Source organism: Embiotoca jacksoni, unplaced genomic scaffold, assembly GCF_022577435.1.
Source record: "Embiotoca jacksoni isolate LCO1_2020_lvr unplaced genomic scaffold, fEmbJac1.0.p SCAF_22, whole genome shotgun sequence".
NCBI classification, from domain to species: Eukaryota; Metazoa; Chordata; class Actinopteri; family Embiotocidae; genus Embiotoca; species Embiotoca jacksoni.
This window is the reverse complement of record NW_027185363.1, coordinates 10,483,074-10,501,638: the sequence shown is the minus strand read 5'-3', so window position 1 is coordinate 10,501,638 and position 18,565 is coordinate 10,483,074. Positions and strand designations below refer to the sequence as shown.

At 42.8% G+C, this 18,565-nt stretch overlaps 1 protein-coding gene across 4 annotated transcripts in view; it reads right to left on the bottom strand.

Moving 5' to 3' along the window:
- Window positions 1–18,565, bottom strand: part of LOC138203184 (receptor-type tyrosine-protein phosphatase mu-like) — a 159,714-nt gene that overhangs the window by 18,458 nt on the left and 122,691 nt on the right. For all 4 annotated transcript variants that reach the window (XM_069157890.1, XM_069157889.1, XM_069157891.1 and 1 more), the window contains 3 exons: window positions 14,372–14,459; window positions 12,730–12,806; window positions 7,141–7,177 (listed from right to left, as the gene is read on the bottom strand). In XM_069157890.1, the coding sequence (XP_069013991.1) occupies window positions 7,141–7,177; window positions 12,730–12,806; window positions 14,372–14,459 (202 nt within the window). The remainder of the gene's footprint in view (window positions 1–7,140; window positions 7,178–12,729; window positions 12,807–14,371; window positions 14,460–18,565) is intronic.

Sequence of the window (18,565 nt, the reverse complement as noted above, 5' to 3'; positions counted from 1 at the left end):
TTTTTGTTGTTGCACAAATTCACCTTACATTCCAGAAAGTTAGTTTCACAAAGGTGATGGGGAGATGGAGTTCTGGTCCGTGCTCTTGTGCATTCAAGTTCTTCAACAACAAACTCCATTTTTTATAGACCTGACTTTGTGCACCAGGGAACCATCATTTTCAAACAGGAGAGGGCCTTCAAGGGGCCACGAAGATAGAAGCAGACAATCTTCTGCAATATTGCGATGTTGTATCCCGCAGTAAGATTGAAAAACAGCTCTGGACCAAAAGCACACAAAAGTATTGGTGTTTATCACACGTTAATAGTTATGTAAGTCTTCATAGGGCTTGCAGGCAGAACTCTAAGTGGGGAAAAGGTTCTTTTTAAATACTGTGATACATATAATTTTGCAGGAGAAATGAGAGGAAATGAATCATAAATTCAAAGATGAGGCTGTGCCAGTGTGTGTGGCAAAGCTCAAAGTAATTACCACTCCATCTCATCTGCTCCGTACCAACCTTCACACCGAACCGGACCCAAACGTGTCTGGCAAACATCAAAATAAATGAGCAGAGAGCCATTCAGTGCCTGCAATATTTAAAACTTCACTGAGCAATAATTGTAGGTTGAATTTAATTATTATTCTGGTTAATTAAAATTATTAATATTAGTTTTAATCAAGCACCAAGTGGAAAAAAATTACTTCTGACAAATTAATTAGTGAATGCAAATCTCAACAACTGTGCAGTCCTCCTGCGTTGGGGCCAAATTACCTGGAGACATCACGAATTATGCAGACACACACGGGCCGAGACACAACACGGCACATGCACAAACTGTTAGTGGTTTATTTTTTTGCCTTGATATTTGTGTGGTAAGTAAATTTAATAACGCTTAGTGCATGAAATCTCTTAAAAAAAAAAAAAAAAAATCAGATCACGCACTCTAATTTCTAAAGAATAAGCCCACGTTTCTTGCTCCATCTCGAAGTTTTGATTTGACATCCGTCATTTCAGAAAATATGTCATCCACTTACTGCCTTTAAGATTTACTACAGATTAAGCACTAAGCCACCAGCTAGTAAATAAAACACAAGTGACAATGGCGGCAGCCAGTGTCCAATGTTCTGGCCATGGTAAAGCATTTTTGGTTTTAGTGTCTTGCTCAAGGACACTTTGAGGAGTGCCAGAAGGAGCTGGGTATCAAACCAGCAACCCTGCAGTTAAAAGAGTAGTACAGCAGTTTGTGGGAGGAAGGGGCGGCTAGCAGTCGACAGTTAGCCTCGCATTGTTTAAAGGTAACAAAATTCTGCCGAGCAGCACCTCTAAAGTTCACTGATTGACGTGTTATCTCTTGTTTGTTTTATCCACATAAAAACTAAAGTGTGAAAACATCCCATCGTCAGTATTTCTTGACCAGACACGGTGACCTCCTGGAGTATTTTGGATAATTTTGAATCGAGCTGGACTGAATACTTCCCCCCGTTTTCAGGCAAAGCTAAACCCATAAGAGTGCACTCAACTCAAACCATCTTCCTCCATATTTACCTCCCGAGCCAAAACCACCTGAAAGTCCTGATTTGCCTTAAGAACGTATTTTTTTTTTAAGATAAAACCTTAAAAGATATCCTCGGTACTCAGACCGAGTTGAGTCCACTTCATTCTGCATAAACACTTGTGATTAGTATCTCTGCAGTACTGCACAGCTCGATGGAGTAAAATGATTTCAATTTTGCTGATGAAGTTAAAATACAGATTTTAATATTATTTACATATTTAGTTTGTGTTTCTATAGTTTGGGTAGCTTGTAGACGCCAGTTGCAGCACTTCCTGCATCCTTTCCTACGATTGTACTGTTTGTACTTCTTATTGGCTTCTGTCTTCTGCAACAACCTAATTTCCCTCAGGGTATCAACCAAGTGTCATCACCATTTTATTCACTTGATTGATCAAGCCGTGTTTGATCTGCTTTCTGGGGTGCCGAAACACATCCTGACTGCCTCAGCGTCTAATTGTACAGCCTTGTGTGACACAGCTTAAATCACATCTATTTTTTTGAATAAAAAACAACAACTCTGGAATGAAATTTAAAAGACTTTCTAAATAAAAGATTAGAAATGATTCCAAGCCAACCATTGTTTCCACGATCAGGTTTCTGCTGCCAGCCTGTTCATGCCGCTCGCTTTTGAAAGCAAAGACATTTTGCAGAGAATAATAATTGTATTTTAAATACAAATTTTGAAATGAACTTCTCCTGACTTTCTCCCATCCCAATTGGATATCGAGAAATCTGGAACAAAACTGCTCGATATCTTCCATTTGTATTCCCTCGCTTCTTCTGCTTTGCATGCGGTGGTGTGTCTCGATTTTAACTGTAGGACCTCAATCTCCAATTCCAGTCACTTCCAGTCTCTCCAATAACCACCCAACCTGATTGAACCACCCACTCCGCTTCCTCCTACACTTGTCCCTGAGGGAGGATACACACTGCCGAGAAGTTTGGGAGAAGGAGACAGAGAGGCAGGACAGCTGGTGTGTAGGACTTCAGTAACACAATAACACTTGGCATTATATGGTAAATCATCCAATAGGGAGACTCCTGCCAAAGCTTCAGCCGGCCAATTTATGTTTCCATAGGAATGCTGAGATGGCGGAGAGATACGGAGTAGTCGGTGGGCCGCGATGAACTTGATGACACTTGTGAGGAAGTGAGTACGGCCTTTGATGATATAAGTACGAAGAGATTTGCTAGCTTTATTCGGGAGTGGTCAACAGTTTTCAGGTGTTGAGATAAACTTTGGGTGACACTTTAGAGGAGGTTGGATATTTCTCAAGCTCGTTGTTTTAGTTTTTAATCAATCTCCACTGAAAATAACATGATTTTAAATAGGTTGTTCTGTCTCCCACTGCAAGTTGATAATTATTACTGCAGTTAATGCGGTATAAATTAAGCAGTTTTCCAATATTTGCATCTGAGAAAAAGAGTCAGATGATAGAAAGAGAGATAAATGGCTAGAAAGCATTGGTTTATTATTTTTAACATGTGAAACGACCAAGGTTTTCCAGACTCTCTTGTGGTCATTTGAATACTGACTTTTATCTGTCAGGAGCAGAGGCTGAAAAAGCATAATGCTATCATGGCACTATAAAGATTCTTAAAGAGGAGGCTGAGTGACCAAAGTCTGCTTTTAACCAAGACCCTTATCTTCCAATGACTTCAAACAATGCTTTAATCTAAACCAGAAGTTCCCAAATGTTTCAGACCATTTACCACGATGTACCAAATCAAATTTCCAAAGTACCCACTGCGGATACCAACAATAATTAAATATAACTCCCTGTATTAAACCACACAACAGCCCCAGAAAGGCCGCGTCCAATGTTGTTGCTTGCCTTCATTTTTTTGGATTCCACTCATTTCAGCTTGCTATTATCAACGACTGAGGAGTCGGAATCCGACTGCCTCTCACTAACATTAGCGTTGTGCTACGTTGAATGTGTCGAAACGTCTACAGCTAAATTTGATTTTACATCATTTTACTGGTATGTGTATATGCGAAGACTGTTATATGTAGTAATTAGTACAATATTATTGTAATATTTTTGGACTCGCAGCGCAATTGTTAGCCTTTTTCTCTTGCGTATGATCAGTGGTAAAAGTATCACTGTAACACAAATCATGAACCTACCCCAACCTTAATTACTGCCACGGAAAGTCTGAAAATAGCCATGTTTTCTCTTTTTTTTTGGACAATGCCCCCCCCAAAAAAAAAAAGGTTTTATGAGTTTTATGCTGAAACCATTTCTTGGCGACCAATGGTCATTTTTACATTTCTCTTTGTTTATGGATTAAACAACAAAAAAAAAGATACAGCGTGCTGATTAGTGCTAAGCCGAGCTAATCTGCCACTGGCTCTAGTTCTACACTCAGCGTACGCACGAGAGAGCGAGTGTCCATATTACCCAAAATGTTGAACTATTCCTTTAAAATACAGACCGCAATCGTTTAGTTTTCATCACGATTTTGTGTTTCTGACTTTATTGACTTTCACCCCATTTTCTCGATCACCGAAACGAATTTCGGATATCTTCAAGATAAAAACCAGTCAAAGTGAGAAGAGCTGAAGGAAAGATGAGCCTCGATACGAAACAAATCATCCCGATAACAAGCCGTGCTTAGGGAACGCTTTACATCCTCAAAGGCTTATCCGCAGGTTACCGGCGAGGAGCTGGTTTGAGAGCTCACTTGGGGAACTCGGAGATGAGAGCAGTGTTTGTGGTACGACGCGCGTGGAGCCTAGTTGGAGAAGTTTGGAGGAGGCACTTCACAGGAGAAGAGCACCGGTAGGAGCTTCACTTCCAGCTGTCAGGGAGCTGCGGCGGCTGATGCTGTGTTTGGGGACTCGGCCTGCTCCTCCTCAGAAAGCAAAGGAGTGTGACAGCTGCAGAAAATCCCCCAGCCAGAACTCCTGATCAACATGTGCGCATACACACTCGCAGACAAACACGCAGGCTATGTACCCCTTTTTGCCCATTAATATTACATGCGGCAGACTTTGGCATAATGTACACTCACTTATCATTGATTTGCTCTCTCGCTCTCGTTCCATCCACCCCCCCCCCCCCCCCCCCCCCCACACACACACACCTCACACACACACACACACACACACACACACACTCCCCATTGGGCTTTGAGATGTTAACCTGTAAATAATAAAACTTCTGCGCTCCTGGTGACATTTGCTGCTCGCGAAGGAGTGGGGGAAGGTGGAGGGGGGAGGGGAAAGAGAGGGAAGAGCAATGAAGACCGGAGGGGGAGAGGAAGCTTGATGAAATTGAACCCTTTCCCCGCGCCATGAATATTTTCCACATCACCGGAAGGATGCTGGGACTTATCAAAGGTGTTTTTGTATATCCAGGTGTAATTCACAGTCTGCACCAGGAAGAAGAAGCAGCCTGTGTCTGATCCGTATTTAAACGATCTGCAGGACATAAAAATGGACAGAGGCGAGGCGGCGAGCAGGGAGGGCGCGTGCACGCTGTCTGCTTTAAGTAGGTGAGCTGCAGTTTGGGTTTGGAGAATTACCGACAGACAGTTGTTGTATTGCAGCGGAAAAAAAAAAAAAAAAAAAAAAAAAAAGCCCTGGATGAGAGACTGACCTACATAATGAGGAGCAGAGCTTGGGTGATGAGGCTTTTATGGAGTGACAGCTGTTCTACCTGCCGTTGTCACCTTGACAGAGCAAAGGGACTCGTCAATAAACCCCAAACTAATGAGCGTCATTGTAGTTTATAGCGTCAGAGAACGGGGACAACGTTATCCCACCCGTCTGCCGCATTAAGCGCACACACCCCACCAACCACCTTTCACAACCAATTTATAACAACCATTTTTTTTTTTTTTTTAGCTTAGCCAGCACTATTACAGGTCTCATCATTTTCTGAGTCTCCTGCTGGTCCCAGTGGACTCGAGTGGAAGTGTCAGTCACGGGGAAAAAAAAAACTTTTTACTGTGGAGGGGCGGGGTGTGGGGACTACTTCCACATTTTTTTTTTTTTTTTTTTTTTTGTGAGTGTGTGCCAATGCCCAGGTGCTCTTTTCAGGTGCTCCAGTATGCAGTTTGTCTGACTGAGAGAGACAGGTCTGTGTCTGGCGCTCCTATCATCTCTCGCTGCTCTTTGCCTCAGTGTCAGCAGACGGAGCCTTTCCTTCCTGTCAGTCTGCCGGAGCTGATGATGAATTATAAAAGGGCCTGCTTTCCCAGAGAATACAGATGTTTCCACACACACACACGCACACGCATGCGCACACACACACGCACACACACACACACACACACACACACACACACACACACACACACACACGCTTCCACTCGCTCATACTGGATTGGCTCTACACGGTGCAGAGCCTTATCGTGCTCGCGATACAGTCGATGGAAAATGAGGACTTATTATGCAGGCTCAATGAGAAAACGGGCTAATTAACTTGAATGGAAACACGTTTGTCTTGTGGAGCTTTTCATCTTAGAGAGGGCTTCTGTTTGCAATATTTCTTTGACTGCTGATCTCCATATGCATATTTTTAAATGAAATGTGGAATTCTCTTAATGACTCCGGGACAATTATAGCAGTCATAATAACCCAGTGGAAGCGATTTCAGAGTCGAACGCGGCCTGTTACAGCGCCTTGTTTTCGTGAACCGAAGAGAGGCAGCACTTGACACACAGGCTCGTTTTCTGAGCGTTTGACTCGGGTGGTCAGCGCGAGGCAGAACATACCAGGTGCTGTGCACACAGGCAGACACGCAGCGCGATCGGCCCGTCGCCCGATTGGTATGCCGTCTCTTTTCTCAAGTAAGAGCAAACAGGGGGTTGTTTTAATTGAGACACTGAGGAAGAGAGGCAATGCACTAATAAACAGGTAATTATGCAACTCCCAGCTCCGCCAAAGCAGATTGTGAATCCATTAAGGCCTCTTCGCACAAAGAAAAAAAAAAAGAACGCCTTTCTTTTTTCTCCTCCACTGACTTTGACTTTTTTTTTTTTTTTTTTTTTCCTAAAGTGCTATGCAAAATCCCAACGCATGCAGGCCCTGTTGTGAGGGACTGAGGCTCTCAATGCAAAATTCATAACAATTAACCATCAATCAGACTTAACCTCTGGGGTCACGGTAAGTACTCCTCACTCTGTGAATCTGCCGGCCAGATTAACACAGTGACAAAATGCGCCTGTACATGTCAGCTAATCCATTTATTTATTCAGCTTTCTCCCAGTCTGCCTGATTAATCGCTCCCACACCACCGATGGAAAGGAAGGAGGGAAGAGACGGAGAGAGGAAGCGTGCTGTTCCGCTTGCTTAGACGTGTGTGTGCGCGTGTGTGTGTGTGTGTGTGTGTGTGTGTGTGTGTGTGTGTGTGTGTGTGTGTGCGCACTGAGCGGTGCCAGATTTCCCCCGAACACACACCTGACTGAGCATCAAAGAGTAGTTTGCAAGAGCGAGCGTATGTAAACAGCGATGGGGGATGTTCGGAGAGATAGTCGCGAACACCTGCACACATCCATCCGCCCGAACAAAACAGACAACCTTTAAATTCTCGCCGCCCACACATTTCCAATCCAGAGAGCCTGGCAATTTTTAGAAAGATTTCATTCTTACCCTGAGTGGCGATGTAGTGATTTGGCCTGTGGTAGCCCTGTAAAAAAAAACAAACAACAACAACAACAAAAACAAGAGAAAAGTGTGAGAAGAGAATATGAAAGTCACTTTAGGTTCCTCCTACTCCTAAAAGCACAGCTGTCGCGAGACTATTTGTCAAAGAAGACGAATGCCAACTTTGATATTTAATCAATTTTTCTGACAATGGAAGTTGACCCTCGGTTTATTTCTGCATCACAAACTTACAAACAAACACACACATCACTGCACAGAATATATTCAGACTGTATGGAATCCCAGTTTAATTAGGCAATATTACACGAGAGGGTGTGCTTTAACGTCATTATTGGCACGACAGTCAGGACTGAAGCGCTTGTGGTTATACAAGCTACCAACTAAATAACATATGTAATCAAAATGTATTCATACTGTGGGGCAATTCACTGTCAAAATTATTAGTGTGATTTCCGTTTCCATGGCAATACATGGGGTATGACCAAGCGGCAACCAGCAGTGACGTGATCCATCAGTTTGTGAACGTCCGTAATGAGGCCTTGAGTTCAGAATTTGGCCGGTGCCATCTTGCCTGTCCCGAGCGGTTTGGATCCGGTAGTGACCATATTTGGGCGAGCTGGGGCGGGAGGGAGCGGGGGATCTGACTGATTGGAAACCCGGCGATACTACGTCCCGCACACCGATAGCTGTTACCTTACTGCACCAGATGCCTGTCAACCAACCAGACACGCCCCCCTCAATACCCGACCTTTTGAGGCTTATTTTATAATTAATGATGGGATTATTTTCAGACGGACCGCCAGAGAGAAATTTTATTGACTGAGAATTTTAATGAGAAGTTGAATGGGAGTCGATGGAGCTGGAGGCTTTTTGGAGCCGACCTCTTGTGGCATCCGGTGGTATTACACTCCCGCATCCACCGAATTATTCGGAGCCGGAAGCTACGTCCACTTTTATATACAGTCAATGAGTATGACTAAGAAATGGAAAACAATAAGTCTTGTGTAATATATGCAACGTTTCCTACTCCAGGAAGTCGGCCGACCCCTCGTAACGACCGAGCAACAGAGATTATTTCTCGTCTGTTTTATTGGTTTCTAGAGATCGTTTCTCAACTGGAATAAATAGATCACATAGAAACACAAAACTGCTTAGTTAGCTCAATCTTGTTGTAATTAATATATTAGCTGAACAAAGACATCGATGGACTTCTGATTTTTTAAAGATTTTAGCACCGTGTCATGTGTTAAAACCAAACCAGTAAAGTTAGCCGCCGCTAGGATTTGTTTGGTTGTTACGGTGTGGGTGCTTGGAGCAAAAGAAAAGGACCAAAAAAGACCCGATTGCGCAAAATGGGTCACGTATAATGGGCCTAAAACAAGTTAAAAACAACATTATATTGCACATTATACGACATTCAATTCCAATTATATATTTGCCATCGACAAGGCGGAGTGATACTTCTGGTGATGGGCAGGGTGTGCTGCTATGCTGAATTGAGCACGTCTCCAAATGTACAGTTGACCAATCAGATCTCAAGGTCGGAACTACTCGTTGTATAACAGATGTTTCTGCAGCCAAAATGAACTCTTGCCTCCCCGTTGCTCCACTTTAAGAGGATTTGTTTTGAGAAATGTCCGCGCCGCTGTCAAGAAATACTTTGCATGGTAAGTCTGCCAGCTGTTTGCTCACTGTACTACCCATTCAGTTCAGTGTTTTTGAACATGTGACAGAGCTGGAGTGACGGAGGCTGCAAAAGCACTCTCTTCGTCACGCACTCTATACGCAGCACACCTCTGGAGTAAGCAGCCAAAGTGTTGATAATCCCCAAGATACAACTAACAGCGCTGATCTTCACAATAGGGCCCTCGTCTCTCAGATTACTCTAATCCCTTCAAGTTTTATTTGTCCAATTCCTTGTCTTCTCTCCAGAGATATGAGACAGGAAACAAAACATTAGGACTTAAAGGCTCTTCCCGGGCCCAGCCTCCTCTTGATTGTCTCTCTCCCCCCCCCCCCCCCCCCCTCCTTCCCCTCCTTCCCACCCCTGCTGCTCTGCTTATCTCACTCATATTCAATTTAACTTGGACTGTGATTAACGTTCCTCCAATGAACGGGAGAAAAGACACAAAGGATATTTTCCTCACACTCACTCACTCTCTCTCTCTCTTCATCCAACGGGGCTCCTTCAGCTATTCAACTGTCCTCCATTTTTAATGACTTCTTTATCTCCGGACTGAGGAGGAGATTTGTTTGTGCTTTCATGTATGTTCTGTCAAGTAAAGTGGAGGCCCAGTACGCCGTCGGATTAGAGAGGGAGAGGCAGGGCGAAAGAAAGGAAGGAAGGAAGGAAGGAAGGAAGGAAGGAAGGAGGGCCATGACAGTGACTGGCAGGTGAGTAGAGCCGACCGTAAATGGGCTTGTGGCTTTTTTGTGAGCGTGCCACATTAGACACATTATTTCCCCATGATCAACACAAAATGTCAATACCGAGATGATTAATTAAGGTTTTTTTTTTTTTCCAGGGATGTGTAAATTACTAAAGAGGAATTAAATATGTGTTTTGCTCTTTGTATCGTGTTGCATTGCTTATTACAACGATCATTTACATGAATTCTTTCCAGTAGGAGTGGGGTGTGTAAAATATGCAGCATGAAGTGTTTTTGCCTGTGGGCATGAGCTGGTAGTTTCAATTTGAATATCATTAGATAGCCTAGGTTTTGCAAATCTGGGGTTCCAGCCCTATCACCTGGAAAATATGTTTATATGCTACTTATTTGCTTTGCCAAATACATTCTGGGGCAAACACAGGAAAAGTGATCCCTCCAATACGTTTCCTGGCAATGTTTTTCTTTTGCTATCTAGGAAATGTAACATCCTTGTGCTGTACTGCAGACAAGTCATAGGGAGGGCCAATGCCAAGAAAAGGCATTATTTTATTTTTTTTATCTTATCTGAGGAGTCACATGATGACTTATGTTATAAGAAAAGAAAAAAAAATGACATGGATCTGTTACACTTGTATTTTTGTTTGTATTTTTTTTTCCCTTTCTTTTTCTTTTTCACTGGACACTTTTACCTATTCAGGTCTCTAAAAATCCTTCAAATGAAACTGAATCTGAGAAAAAAAAATAAAAAAAATAAATCAATCTCTGGTTGAACTGTTCAAGTCGAGGTCATTACCTGTGAGAAACAGGTTTCAAGCAGACATTGATTTGTTTAAAGTGGTCACAAGCCCAAAAAATGTTGCAGAGGGCTGAGTGCCAAAATTTTACACAGCATGTATTCCTCAATAAAACCTCATTTTAACAAAATTACCATAAGTAGTGGGTCAGTGGGGGCCCACTGCTCGGTTTTGCCCCGAGGCCCTATGTGGGATTAAACCAGAGAGAGGATGCACGTGAGGGGTACAAAGCACAGCGTCGAGGTTTGCGTCCGGTTACTTTAGGCTTTAAGAGCCTGAGGTTATGGCTATTGATTATGCATGAGGCTAAACACTGGAAAAAAAAAAAACCCAAAAAACTTTTGTTTTACATCTCATGTCAGTTTAGTGTCAGAAAAGTCAGTTTGCTATGTTCAATACATGTTCAATATCGACATTTTGTGGTTATACTGTAATGTGAATGGGATTATGGTCTTTTTTGAGGCCTAAAAATTGTGAATAAATATTTAAAGATGCGGTTGCGAGCACCTGAGTGACTTGATTTCTGTGCACGCGAGTAAATCTAACCACTGTACCACGCGCGCACGCACGCACAACGCTACGGCCATTACACTACGTTTCCCTGCCTCTCAAATGTTTATGAAAATACTCGATCAGCTGCAGAGAGGAGAAAGACACCTGGCTGTTTCTGCTTACTCGTACATGACTCGAAATAATCGGCAGTATAATAGAGTACAATAACAAACACGGTGGGAAATGTTCTACACACACCAGTTTATTGGGCAGGACAAGCTTTTAGATGGGTTAAAAAGCTTTCTGAAGAGCAAAAACACCATTACCCATCTGCCTGCGTTTCGACTAAGTACTTTTCCAATGAAGCTGGCAGAGCGGTGGAAATCCTTTTCAATCAGGGCCCTCTTTAATATGCGTATATTCTTATCTTGTAATGGGGCCCGCTCGCTTGCGAGACTCTTCTCCGCAGCACCCCTTTTCGCAGCATAATGGGCCATAAACTGAATAGTGGGAAAGGTAAATAATTTAAGCCCCCTGCATTTGCAGTGGCACACCTTACATTATGAATTTATGTTTGAGGGCGTAACAAGAGATTACAAATTACCACATTAGAGGGGTGGAGGAAGAGAGGATGGGAGACGGAGTGAAGAGTTCTCTCCTGAGCAGAAAACCACTTAGGGAGTCGGGTACATCGCCAGCCCATTACACATGGAGCAGAAGCATCTGCTCGAAGAGGCCGGCGAGCTGCTGTGATTGGTCACATCCTGCTACTAACACTGCTATTAACAGCAAATCAGGTCAGATGAGGAGGTTCTATATTGCCGGAGCTAAGTGAGTTGGATCTGTTTTCAACCACAGCCGCGTCTCACGCCACTTTTAAATGACTTTTACTTACTGTAAAGGTGTGCCAAGTCTCTGTGGTGCATGTAAAAGCCGTGTTGGAAGTACTTTCGTGTGGTAAAGAGTGCAACTAAACCTCTGCAGATAGCTGGGTGTCTAGTTCGATTCCAGAGTGTGGGAGTTTTCAGTGTCTGACAGTACAGAAGGAGGCAGCGGCATTATGCTGATATGAAGCGGAGATGTTCAAATACAGCTCTGCAATCTTTCAAGACTCCACTCACCAGAAAAAAACAACAACATCAGCAGTTTAAAAATATTTTAAGTCTACAATTTCTGACCATCAACGTCTTAACATTGTGCAAAAAAAACAACAACTGTCCCCTCGTAGAAGCAAAGTAGAGTGACTTTCGTGTTGTGCTACAAAATATCTAATGCGGGAAATGGGGGCAAATAGTTAACCAAACTTAAGTAATAGAGGTGGAAGATCAGAAAGAATTCCCATGAATCATTTATTGTATTTTGCTTTTAACGGTATAAAAAGTCGTTAATCTAACTTGATAGATTAAACATGACAAATCTGTGAAGTTTTTCTATCTGTGGTGTTAAATGCAATGTGCTTCACTCTGTATTGGAGTTTCATGGACTTTAACTGTGCGAAATAATCGTCCTTCTTTTTCTTCTCATTTTTTGGGTCTCAAAATGCGTTCACACTGTTGTTCAAAGTGAAGTCCGAAACGATAACCTCGGTTCTCCCTGCGCACCGGTTAGCCTTTTCTGTCTCCCAGTGCTGTCAGCCTCTGATCTTTATTCCTCTTAATATATCCAACGAACAGAGCGATACAGCAGCTCTCTAAAGTTGAATACAAAGGCTCGAATTGAGTGTGTGTGTGTGTGTGTGTGTGTGTGTGTGTGTGTGTGTATGCGTGTGATGGACAGGCAGCAGGGGCTGCGTTTGTCCCTCAGGCCCCCCCGTGTCGGCGGCACCAGCGCCCTCTCTCTCCCCGAGAGGAAGCGCAGTGACCTTTGCGTTGGTGGCGCTGGCTGGTGTGTGTACTTACATCAACGTAATTTGCATTAATGTAATCGGAGCTCTGTTCCCCCTCCAGGGCCTGCAGCCTGACACGGGAGTGATCATCTGGAAGAGAGGCAGAGAGGAAGAAACCAGTGTTGAATTAATCATATTAACGAGGGCATCAGTAGAAGAAAAGAAGCAGAGGGTAGTAGAAAAAGGAATAGAAAGGAATTGATGGTGACGGAGGAGTGAAAGCACGACCAGACCGGCGTCACACAGAAGCACGGATGAACGTGGAGTTTGAAGAAATGCAACATGGCTGATGGACAGATAAGGTCATGTGACTTTGGCTGTGTCCCAAATGGCGAACCGCATGTACAAACGCTCACTATTTTGAGTGCGCAAGCGCGTTCACACTGACAAGTATGGAAACTTGCGGTGAAGATGATGTTTTCAAAATGTGTGTGAAACGCTGGACACTTTAAACAGTGGTCGCCATCTTGGCTACGTAGCGGATAAGGACGGACAACTTTAAAGTATTTTTACACCGCAAGAAAGGTGTTTTTCCCACACAGTATACTGCCATTGGATGGAAGCCATCGGTATGTTTATTGTGTGCGCTACACAAAGGGCACAAAATTACCCATTTCTGGGTAAAATATTTAAGCCAGCAGACATGTTGGCAGGTGATGCATTCAAATGCTACTTTCCATTTAAGCGCAGAACAGCAGTGTGCAGTTTGAGAAAACATTACTCTGTTGGAATTCAAGCACTACACAAGTAAGTGTACTAACATTTAAGAGTATTATGAGTGTACTGAAATGTAAGTGTACTATATTTGAGTGTACTGAGGGAAGTACATCATTTGGAACACAGGCTTTGTCAGCATTACTATCATACTGGTGTCAAGTTTAAAACCTTGATGATAGAGAATTGGAAATTAAAACCAAAATCATATTTTTGTAACTCCCTGATAAAGTGTGTGAAAACTTGCTTCTTCTTGTAAAACTTTGTAAGCATTTAATTAATGGTAAACGGGGGTAATAACTGTGTGACAATACAGATGCTGTATAACAAACCACATTACAATAAGTTGATTTAATAATCAATTAATAGAAAGACAAGTTTAAGAACCATGATGTTAATTTCATAAACAGTGAATAAAAATTGTGGCAACTATATAATTTTCCAGTCTAAAGTTATCTAATGTACCTTTAAATTGACTTTAAAAGACAATTTAAAAGGTACATTACATTACTGTAGAATTTTAATTTAATTTAAAGGTCAATTTAAAGGTACATTACGTACCAGAAGTAGACCTTCAAGGTCTGTCTGTGACAGCAGTGATTAAAGAGTTCAAATGAACTTTCCAATCGGCATTAATTGGCAACTTTGCATCAATTTAAAAGGCACATGGGTAATAAGAATTTTCGGTGAGATAAAATTCTACATTTTGTGACCCTGTCTAAGGTACATGTGCCACATTGTGCACATAACTAAAGAGACGGTACAGGAAGATGAATATAAAAGTAGATTGGAAAGGTCAAAGCTGCTCTCATTGGCTGATAATAAAAATCTGTTTGAGCAGCTTATAGTTATCTAGTCACAAGCCTGGCCAATAAATCAGCCAGAAGAATGGGAACGGCACACAAAAATTCATGAGCGCTGAGGAGGTGCTTTGTACACACATGCAATAATATTCCCATATCGGTTCTTCATGCGGTTCTCATCCTTCTTGGCAGAGTCCCACGGTGCAGACTGTCCTTCAAAAAAGCTCTGAAAGGAAAGAAAACAGAGAACAGAGAGCGCGAGATGAAATATGGTGTCATGTGTGAGCACTCTAAATGATAACCAGGCTAAAGAATACAGTCTTCCTCTTTCAGCTCTACAAAAAAAAAAGAAAGAAAAAGGAAGGAAGCATTGGCAATAGCGGGGAAGACAGAGAGAGAGAGAGAGATACATTCACATCATCATTAGACATGAAACACGGAGAGGATGGTGGATCCCGGGGAGCTGTGTCAAACAGCGAGTGCCATTCGGGCCGAGGCAGCGGGCGCCACACTCAAACCATTCCCTCTGCGCCGCTCTGCCGGGCGGAGCAACCGCAGGGCTGTCTGTCTGCCTCATCTGAAGGACTCAATCAGCTACGTCGGCGGGGGGAAAGAAAAAAATAAATAAATAAAAAAATAAAGCCAGCTCATCGTCTGCAGATCAAAACTGCTCTGCTCAGATTACCCTCATGAAATATTTATCATCTCTCGCTGGGGAGATTTCCATTCTGATGGCACACCAGGCACAATTAAGCCAAATTATGAAAATACCTCTCCACTGCCAGTCGACCGCTGTTCAGCGAGGGGTGGGTGGGGTCGGCGTCAAGAAGACTGGCCGGGACGAAAACATGTCATTGTTCTGCCATTTTTTTCACAGCGAGCTAATGCACATTTGAAAAGTCAGCTAATACATTACAGTGCAGATCCTCTGCAAATAAGGAAAGTTTATTGGGGGGGGCTAAAGAGATTGTTTGAGAGCTCCTTTTAGTGTGGAGGAGGAAGCATTGTCTTCAATCATCACTGCTCTCGGACTTGATGGTTCCATTCATCTCGGCGCTGTGGCAGGCAGCAGGCCGTTTGTCTCGCATATAAAACGGCCTCTCAGACACCACACAAGGACGTATTCCTGTATGAAGTCCTGAGGATTAGTGATTTCACTGGGAAACAGCTTTAATATGCTAAAAATATGTCCCATCCTTCCAGTGAAGATGGAGGCATGTCTCGGAGATGGATTATATAGGCCTCTCCTTTCCGCGGCAGTATGTCTTGAGCAAACGCTCGGGCCAATGTCGCTCTCGCTGTCACTCTGAAGGATACAGGTCTAATATCAAGCATCTGAAGACAAATCATCCTCGAGAAGAAAGGCGTTACATGGCAACTTGAAAACAGTTCTCTTTTAAATGAAGCGACCCTGCTGTGGTCATATTCCTCAACATGTTCGGATGCTGTGATCATGTGATAAAGTAGGGAGAGTCCCTAAGAGGTAAAGATTACATGAAGGCTTTCAATTTAAAGACTAAACCGAGTGGAAACCAACAACAAGGTCACTCATTGGTTTGTGAACGGTCGTTATGAAGCCTCAAGATCCGATTTTGGCTGGCGCCACCTTGCTAGTTCGGAGCGGTTTGGAGCCGATAGTGACCACGTTTGGACGAGCTCCAACTGATTGGAAACCCGGCGATACTACGTCCCGCCCACCGATAACCTGACAGCACCACAGGCCTGTCAATCAAAAAGACACCCACACCCAAACACATTTTTTTAAGCTTATTTTCTAATTCATGACGGGATTACTTTCTAATGGATCGCCAAAAAACTAATGAGAAGGAGCGACTTTAGCTAACAAAACCGAGGTAACTCGTGAATAAATTCTAATGACTTTGAATCTTATGAGACTAATTGAATGGAAGTTTGTGGAGCCAGAGGCTTTTTGGAGCCGACCTCTAGTGGCACTCGGTGGTATTGTAGCTTAAGGCACTTCCGCATCGGCCTCATTTTTCAGACCCGGAAGCTACGTCTATATATTCAGTCCACGGGCTAAACACACACAGTGAAAATTCACCAGACAGACTGTAAAACCTGTAAAAACTATTTAGTAGCAAAAGTACGCAATGCATTTTACTTCCTTGCATCTGCAGGTAGTTTTTCCACCATCCCACTGGCACACAGCCAACGTCGTATGTTTTTAATTAAAGGCTACCTACTCAAATCCCAGCTCAGTTTGTCTGCTCGGCAGTTTCTTTGTCTGTAACCATTTAACTGTTAGTGAAAAGGACAATTCTTTCTCTGCATATGGGGAAAACCTACAACACTACAACAGAGCACTTGACATACAGCGCACACCGTGGACAAGTAATAAATGAATAAACAAAAATGGTAACACATAGAAGCGGAATTCTATAGTCAGTTGCTTCTGTGCTAATTAATCATCCGTGTGAGCGAGGAGACTCATTCAAACTGACTAGTGTTCATTTGGGGTTGGAGCTTAAAGAATTTCTCACAGGAGGCTCGATGCAACACATTCCTGTTCACATTTAACAAAACAAAAAAGAAAACAGGCTGAAAACAAGCGAAGTACAATGACAACATGGCACTTTGGATGCAGCTTAGACTTGTTTTCTGCTTCCTGTTTGCTCACTCAAACTCTGCGTCAACGTGCAGGAGAATTTGGACATGCAAATATTTGGTTACAGCTCATATCACACGTGGCTTTATAAAGCTTTTACAAAATACACAAAGTGGTTTTTGAAGTGTTTTACAGTCTCAAAATGTCCTTTGTTGAATTGGCTGTGATAATTAAAAAACACAAATACTTTTGGTGATGCAGCATACAGATTGTGTAGTCAGAAATTACTGGTTTGTTCCATTTTTATCTTCCAAATTACTGACTTGTTTATCAGGAACTTTGTGTATTTAATATCAAGTATGCTTTTGAAAAGCTTTATAAACATCAGATCTATGTTGTAGAGAATTTTTGGATCTTACAATTTCTCATCATGGAAAGAAAAACATTCCACAGTGTCCTTGTAAAACTAACACTGACAAAAGTTTGAGAAAAATGTTACTGTTCCATGTCAAATAATTTGGCTTCTGTTGGTAAATGCCCTTTTCAGAATAAATCATAAATGTGTGATGTTTTAATCCCACATGGCCTTAAGAATAATAAAAAAAAAAATAGCCAACAACCACCATCGATCTGTCGCGTTTGTGATATCATCTACAAGTCTAAAAAAGAAATGGACAAATAACCAAAAGTATTGGCTTACCTCGTTTATCTGATCCAAAGTTAACGTACAGAATAATAAGAAGCATGGGTCGGAGAGAGATATAGTACAGTGTAAGTCAACAGGTTTAGAGGTGCACTGGGCTCCAATCTCAGCATCAAAAAAATAAAAAAAAAAGGGCATTAACCTTAAGACAGATTGTTATAGAGAAGACAGCAGTGCAACACAACATACAAATGAATCGCTCTAGCCAAGTGAGAATGAGCTCCATTACACACTTTAAGCACTCCAACAATTCAATTTTTTTTTTGCAGCTGGGCGACAGCAGTGTGAGGGGATGAGGGGCAGTTGTTCATTGTGACGTCCCGACTGCTATGCATCCATGCAATGCTGCTCGCCTCCACCCAAAACACCTGTAATCATAATGGATTAGGCCCAGCCCAAAGCACTACCAACCCCTCCATGATCTGATGCTGCAGGTAGCAGCGGGAGGCTGCATTGTTTCATTCCGTAGTCATGATGGGGAATAGGGGAGTTAATTACTGATAAATCTGACCCACACATGGCACAATGAAGCAGGGCGGGAGACGAGGGGAGGGAAAGGAAAGCCGGGAAGGAGCAGGTAGGTGTCGATGGTAAAATTACAAAAACAAATTTGGAGGAAATAATGTGAAAATGTGAAGAAAGAAGTGATGTTAGTCAAAAAAGAGAGAAGGTGACGGAAGGGAAAAGGGACAAAGAAGATCTTAAGTATGAACAAAAAAAAAAGTGGCAGCAATATCAGTGAAAAAGGCCAATAGGATGTCAGACTGAAGTGAAGGATTTGAAAAAAAGGATAGCTTGAAGCCAGTCTGTTACGACGTGGCGTCGGGGTGAGGTGAAGCGGGCTGATGTGGTGCTTAGGGACGGCGAGGAGAGGCTGGAGCGCCGCCAAACCCTGCCAGCCTCTCGCACTAATGAGAGGAAATGAGAGTGATGTTCTTCTGGGGCAACATTTTTTTTGTTTTTGGTGTCAGATTATGGATGCTGCCGTGTGACAACGGTGTTCAAATTTGCGGTCAGACTGCCATCGCCGGAGCCTGATTCAGGTAAACGGAGGGGACACGGG